Below are 7,500 nucleotides of genomic sequence, written 5' to 3'. Positions count from 1 at the left end.
GAGGGAGAGGAAGACGGTGAGAAGGGATTAGAGAGAGAGAGAGAGAGAGAGAGAGAGAGAGAGAGAGAGAGAGAGAGAGAGAGAGAGAGAGAGAGAGAGAGAGAGAGAGAGAGAGAGGCGCATGCAAGCAGGTAGAACGACAAAGATAAGAAAAAAAGAGAGAGAGAAAGAGACACAACAACACAATAAACAGAAGATGAAATGATACACGCACAGACAGACGCAGAGAACAGGAGCAGAACCCAATAAAAAATATCATTAGAAACAAAGAAGCGAAAGAATAACACAATAAAAGACGAGGAATAATAAGGCATTGTACAACAAGTTCGACAAACAGCGCGCGGGTTTGCATTCGCCATAAAGGTCGAACGATAAAGAACGATAATTATTTTTTTTTAATTCTCGTTCATTCCGAAATGCCAGGGCGAAGGTGAGGTTGTGGCGGTGATTTTTGTCTTTTTTTTTAGATACCTCGGTTTCTGTCTGTCTTGTCTGTCTGTTTGTCTTTATATCTTTCTCTTCTCTTGCCTTGTCTCTCTCTTTTCCGTCTTTTTATTAGCTTTCTCTTGTTTATATTCAGCGCGGGCGCATGGAGTGTATGAGTGTGTGTATGTTCGTGTTAATATCCTCATTAATAATAACACATCTTAATTATCGCGGAATTTGTACGAGGGACGCAATACAGACCGCAATAACGAAAGAGTAATGTATACAAGGTACATGCTAATTACGGTGCATTTTAATGACGTAATTAAGAAAAGTGTTTTGATACCTGGGGTTGAAAGCCGGCCAAACGGGGAATTGAAGTTGGGGGGGGGTGAGGTAGGATGGCTGGGGTGGGTAGGTGAAGGGGGGGGGGTGACGTGGGTGACGAGGGTACGGGTGACAGGATCCTCGGGGCCGGTGGACGGGGTGGCAGTCGGGTGGTTGTCCTCGGTGGCGATAGACGATAGATAGGGAGATCGACCTCGGAGTGACCTTCAGTGCCAGTGTATTATGTTAAGCGAGCGAACGGCGTGAAGTGAGATCAGTGTTAATTCGGACGCATCTGTGTTCTTGCGTTCCCCTTCTCTCCCCCGCCCCTCAACGGTCACGCATCTCCATCTTCCTCACCCCTCTCCCACTTCTCCATTCTCTCCCCTCCCATCTCCCTCACCCCCACCTTCCCTCTCCCTTCTTTCTCTCCCCTCCATCTCCCTCACCCCCACACACTCCCCCCTTCTCTCCTCACATCACCATCATCCTCATCCCCTCCTTCCCCCACACACTCCTCCCTTCTCTCCCCTCACATCACCATCTTCCTCCACCCCCTCTCCTCTCTCCTTTCCTCCCCACCCCCTTCCCCCACACACTTCTCCCCTTCTCTCCCCTCACACCACTATCTTCCTCCTCCCCCACCCCGCCTCCTTCCTCCCATCCCCCCCCCCCCTCGCGTAACACCCGCCGGCAGCTGCAGCCTCGCGCGAAGGGATCCTCGGCTTCCCGCTGACGCCGACGTCGCGATGACTAACGGCGCGGCGACAGCGGACCAAAGGCATCGCGCCCCTTTTTGACCGCTTCGCCGCCGCCGTTGTGTGCGCGGTTGACGGGGCCGAGTTGAGGGTAATTGTGGTTGTCTTTGTTTTATTCAATTGCGCTTGGGCTTTTTGTTTGTTTGTGTGTGTAGGGGTAGGGTGGTAAGGAGGAGGGGAGGGGTTGAGTCAGTGGTGTGATTTTCAGTGTGATTTTTTTTTTTTTGCGAAGGGTGTGAATGTGATTCCGGTGGGCGTTCGTAGGCGAAGGTAGGCCTGTGCGTGTGATTCGATTAGGCCTAGGTACATTTTCGGATTTTTGTAGTTGATTTGACCGCATCCCCCCCTAAATATAACATAAATAAATAAATGTAAAATGATAATAATGTGCGTATTTCAATATCAGCGAAGTTTTTTTTTTCAATACTCTTTCGTGTGTATTTAAGAGTTAATATAATTTATACAGAAGACGCGCACAGACAATTTTCTCTTCGAATATTAAAATTAAGAATGAAATTTCACTTTTTTTTGTAATCTATTCTGATGAAGTTAGGTTAGTCTCTCAATTTAATTTTCGGCTTATCTGATTAACTTCCGATTAATTTCACAATGATATTAACAGAGGGCTTTATTTTAGAAAAAAAAGTTCTAAAGGCAATTTGCTCTAATAAATAATCCCGAATCAATTATATTCTTTTTGACTGAATATTGATATCATTAGCGAAAGAGGCAGAAAGAGGATGAATGTGGATATTTTTTTGTGCGGATTAATGGTACTTTGACAAGCATAGGGTGTGGATGTGTATTTCTCTGCCTGTCTGCCTCTCTCTCTCTCTCTCTCTCTCTCTCTCTCTCTCTCTCTCTCTCTCTCTCTCTCTCTCTCTCTCTCTCTCTCTCTCTCTCTCTCTCTCACTCTCTCTCTCTCTCTCACACACACACTTTCTCATTCACACACACACACACACACACATGAAACGACACACACACACACACACACACACACACACACTTTCTTTTCTCTCCTCATTCTCCATCTATCTGTCTATCTATTTGTCTATTTATTTTCATATGTTGATGCCTCTCCATTCCCCCTTCCTTCGCCCGATCTCTCCCCTCCCCCCCCCCAACCCTCGCACCTTCTACATTCCCCACCATTCCAGTCTCCTCCCCTCTCCCTCCCACCACCCCATACACAAGCAAATCAACAAGCGACCTCCTCCCCCGCCCCCGTCTCCAGTTATGCTAACCTTAAACGACCGAAAGGGAGAGAGAGAAAGGTAGAGAGAGTGTATGTGTGTGTGAAAGAGAGAGAGAGAGAGAGAGAGAGAGAGAGAGAGAGAGAGAGAGAGAGAGAGAGAGAGAGAGAGAGAGAGAGAGAGAGAGAGAGAGAGAGGGGCGAGAAGGGAGACAGAGGCGTTAATGGATGCTAAGAGTTTATGAAGGGGTTGAGGGCCAGGGTGACGGGTGAGGGTGACGAGTCGGTAGGGGGGGGGTGAGGTATGACGAAGGTTTCGCATTTCTCCCTTTTGGGCGTGAGAATATAAAGGAATATTAGATTATTTCTTAGAGGGACATGAGCAGGGTCTGTGCACGGGCGCGGCCTATCGTGTTTCTCAGGGGCGTGGGCGGGAGGGGTGAGAGGGCGAGGGCGTAATAAGGAAGGGGCAGTATATCTTATCATTAACATCGTTTATGTTGGTTTTGTCTCGTTGTGTTGTCTTATGTTGGCAGCGTTTTAGTTTGCATTCTTCACAATTTTTTGGCGTATGGGCGTATGTCATCACTATTTTATTCGTGTTATTTCTTCCGTCCCCTCTTCGCTGTTATTCTCGTTTGTTTCTACTTGTTATTTTCTCGTCATTCAACATTTAGATATCATGAGCGTCATTGTTATTATTTTTATTCATTTTTTAAAAATTTGTTTTATTTCAAGTACTCTTATTCCCATTAATGTATATTCTAAAATCACCACCACCAATGTGTTTAATACTATTACATTTGATTGAACCAATGTCATTTATATAAAAAAAAAATGTCCGTCCCCAAAATTCAGATCTCGCAATTGCTGTTAACAAGAGCCTACGGAGGGAAGCAACATGCACAAGAGTCCATTAACTTCAAACTCTTAATAATCCTTTCGCCTCCAGCTGTGGCCCGAGGAGTCGAGTCTGCGTTGACGCCCCTAATGGTCTGCATGAATAATTGATTTAATAATTCCTTTATGAGGGATTAGGGGGCTATTAGCCACCCCCGCTCTTCCCTCCTTTTGCTCTCCTCTTCTGTCCCTCTCTCTCTCTCTCTTTTCCTCCTTCTCTGTTTCTTTCTTTCCCTCTTTTTCTTCATATTTCCTTCCGTCCTTCCCTGTTTCGCTTCTCTCCTTTCTTTCTTTCCTCATCTCCTCCTCTCCTTCCCCCCTTTCCTCCTGTCTACCTTCCCCCATTCCCCATCTCCCTCCCCCTTACATTCTGCACGTCCCTCCTGCTCTCCTACTCTCATTCCGTCCCTCCTCTTTTCCCTTTGTCTCTTCGTTTCTCTTCTTCCTTTCTTCCCTCCATCTGCTTCTCGGGTTTATCAGTGTTGTTAATTAAAAAGAAAAAAAAAAAAAAACGTCCACGCGACTCATTTGCTTTTCCCGTGAAGTATTTTTTTGTCGTTATTAATTGTTTATGAATTTTGAAAATGTCTTCCATGGTTTCTTCCTGGTCTCGCCTCCGAGAACACGTGATTCCATTAATCTTCCCTTGTGTACTTTCCTTCTTTCAGTCTTCCTACTCCTCTATCCCCTCTTTCCTCTTTTCCATCCCCCCTCTCGTCTTTTCTATCCCCCTCCTCATTCCATTCTTCTTCTCTTGAAAGTGGAGTTGTCTTACAATATAAAAAGACTAATAAAGAGTAATTTTCGGTCGATTTCACTAACCAACGTCTCTCTTATCTTTCCAGAGCCGACTGATAAGCGCCACGACTCAAGCTGAGCCGGTGATAGCGGACACGAGAGAACACCCCCCCCTCCTGCTTCGCCCCTCCCCCCCTCCCCCCTTCGCCGAGCGTCTGGAGAGGGAAAAGGGAAAGGACGGAAGCGCTCTCTCGGGCCAAGATCATGTAGTTGGCAGGGACCCGTTCGCGAGATCGAGGTCGTTTATTTTTTGTTTTGGTTTTTCTTTCCCTTCTTTTTGGGTTCTCTTTCTTTTTGTTAAGAGAGAGAGACCAAGAGGAAAGGTAGCGTCAGTGTCAGTGGAGAAGAGGAGGAAGCGCCCCCCCCCCCCGCCCTCGGCATCTGGCAGCGTGGAGGGTCTTTAACGTGGGCCGCCCGGAGATTAGGGTCCCGGAGAAAGGCAAAAATAATAGAGACCAGGCAGGACCTTCAGATTGTGGGGGATTATAAATCTAAACTTTGCGATCTCGAGGCGGAAGGACCCTGGAAAGAGTCTTTCGGGGCTCGACCTAATCCCGGCGAGGGCCAGTTGCAGGGTCCCAGGGCCACGCGGATAGGAACTCCTCTGTCAGTTGACGTGGAGGGCGTGAGCGTCCTTGGACCACCCTCCTCTCAAGGGCGTGACTCTAAGAATGTCCCTTCTCAGACGGCGACGCAGTAGAAGATAGCAGCAGTAGGACTCAGTAGCACCCTAACTCTTTCCCGCTGCAGCCATGGGCGCCCCACACACCGCCTTCCTCAGCACCCCGTCCTCCCCCCCTCTCGAAACACCCGTCGACGCCGCCATGACCGGAAGCAAAGCCTCGAGGCGGACGGAGCGCGACCGGCCTCGCGCCCCCCGCCAACCCTCCTCCAGGAGGATCTTCAGAACCCCCTCCTCCGTCGCCCTCCTCCTCTTGAGGGCACCCCAGCCTTCCTTGTGGTGCCTCCTGCAGACGCTTGTCCTGACGGTGTCCTTCCTGCCCGGCGCCAGGTGCTTCGCCGCCTCGTCCTTCGCCACGCCGCGGCTGAGCTCCTACGAGACGTGGGAGCACGAGGCGTGGCTGGAGGACACGGGCGCCTTCGTGGTGCAGTGGAAGCCGCGCGAGGACAGCATCGAGTTCCGCGTCACCGCCAGGACCAAGGGCTACATCGGCTTCGGGCTGTCGTCGGCGCCCAGGATGGACGGCGCGGACATCGTCGTCGGGTGAGTCGCCGGAAAGGCTTCAGTTAAAGAGTAAATCTTAAGTGTAAATGGGATTAAAAAGAAATTTGTCTGATATATAACTAAGTCAGGAAAAGATTTTGAGATGTAACGTTTTTATATAAATATTAATGACTAGCATAACGTAAGACATTCCCCTTTTACAGAAATTTCGAGACTTTTTATGTTGTAAAGACCTCTCTGGTTTCGTTTTGTGAATATTTCAAATAATGATTTTAACAGCGTATGCTCTCTCTCACCGTGATTGACGAAATGTTTGTGTAGTTTTGCCTGTTAATACGAATACATTTTCTCATTTCCTCTTTCTCCTTCTTGTTCTTGTTCTTCTTCATCTTTTTCTTCTTCTTCTTTTATTTTTCTTCCTCCTCCTCCCATCTCTCTCTCTCTCTCTCTCTCTCTCTCTCTCTCTCTCTCTCTCTCTCTCTCTCTCTCTCTCTCTCTCTCTCTCTCTCTCCCTCTCACTGATCCACACATTCACCCATCATCCTTTTCTCTCGCCTTTTTCCTCTTTTCCTCTCAGCCTTTTCACCACCATTCATTTCCTCTCCCTCTCCTTCTCCCTCTCCCTCTCCCTCTTCCCCCCTCCTTCAAAGAGACGGCCCAATCCGGCGGCCCAATGAATAAGCTTTCCTCCTTCATTTCCTTCCCTCGCAGGTGGGTACACTCCGGCAAAGCCTATTTACAAGACCGGCATGGGCGTGGGAACGTTGAGCCCTCCGTGGACGAGCAGAGGGACTGGATGCTGGTGGGCGGCTATGAGAACGACACCCACACCGTCCTCATCATGTCACGCCCGTACAATACGTGTGACAAGCAAGACCATGTTATTTCGGTGAGTATAGAGGCAGGGAGACACTTTTTTTGCGCCCCGTTTTCTTTCTTGTTCTTTATAGTGCAGTCCCCCCTGTCCGTTTTCTTTAATCTCCGTCGAGCGGGCCTGACTGCGTGGACCTGAAAGCGCAAGGGAAATATTGCATGTTTAAAGAGGGGTCTTGTATCTACCTTGTATATTTTTCTCTCTCTCTATCTCTTTCTCTTATTTTTGTATATTTTTCTTTTCTTATTGCGAAGGGAGACTTTAAATTGCTGTTGTTGTTGCTCTTAAAGTTTTGGAAAATAAACAGATAACTGCAGATGTTAAAATGAAGTTCGGCAGAGGGGAAGGACTGAAAGAGGGAGAAAGAAAGAAGAGATTGCAGCATATATTTTTCTTTTTAAAACATTGCAATGTTGGAGTTGCAAGTATTCGTAGACTATGAATACGCAACTCCATGAATAACTGAAAAGGTGAAGACATTTGTGAACAGTAAAAGAGCAATAGAAAATCAAGAAAATTAGACTCTATTGGTTTAAAAAACAATATATATATATATATATATATATATATATATATATATATATATATATATATATATATATATAAATCTGTGGACAAGGAAGACGAAAAAGACAAAGAAAAATAAAAATCAAAACGTGAAAAAAAGAAAAGAGAAACAGATAATGATGATAAGGATAATTTCCAAACTGCGGGAGGCGAAGGTGTAGTTACACTAATTGGCGATAATTTTCCCTTTTGTCCGTGTAACTGGCCTCGCTTGTTTATCCGGACTCGAGGAATTGCTTCATACACGTGTGCTTCTTATCTCTTAAATTCGCTTACACGGAAACTGGCAAATAGTTCGCTTTCTCCGACAAGTGAAATTATTTTATACCCGTCTCCTCTGTCCGTTTTTTTGTTGTTGTTGTTTCATTTTATTTATGTATTTATTGTTATTGTTATTATTGTTGTTGTTGTTGCTGTTATTATTATTGTCAGTATTATCATTATTGTTATTATTATTGTATGTTTTTTC

General features: G+C 46.4%; 1 protein-coding gene across 5 annotated transcripts in view; it reads left to right on the top strand.

The window, feature by feature from the left end:
* Window positions 1-7,500, top strand: part of LOC113817325 (DBH-like monooxygenase protein 1) — a 452,414-nt gene that overhangs the window by 412,622 nt on the left and 32,292 nt on the right. For all 5 annotated transcript variants that reach the window (XM_070124386.1, XM_070124384.1, XM_070124388.1 and 2 more), the window contains 2 exons: window positions 4,452-5,629; window positions 6,302-6,479. In XM_070124386.1, coding sequence (XP_069980487.1) covers window positions 5,157-5,629; window positions 6,302-6,479 — 651 coding nt within the window. In that variant the 5' untranslated portion in view covers window positions 4,452-5,156. The remainder of the gene's footprint in view (window positions 1-4,451; window positions 5,630-6,301; window positions 6,480-7,500) is intronic.

Source organism: Penaeus vannamei, chromosome 8 (genome assembly GCF_042767895.1).
Source record: "Penaeus vannamei isolate JL-2024 chromosome 8, ASM4276789v1, whole genome shotgun sequence".
NCBI lineage: Eukaryota > Metazoa > Arthropoda > Malacostraca > Decapoda > Penaeidae > Penaeus > Penaeus vannamei.
The sequence above is the reverse complement of the archived record's forward strand: the minus strand, read 5'-3'. Positions and strand labels throughout refer to the sequence as shown.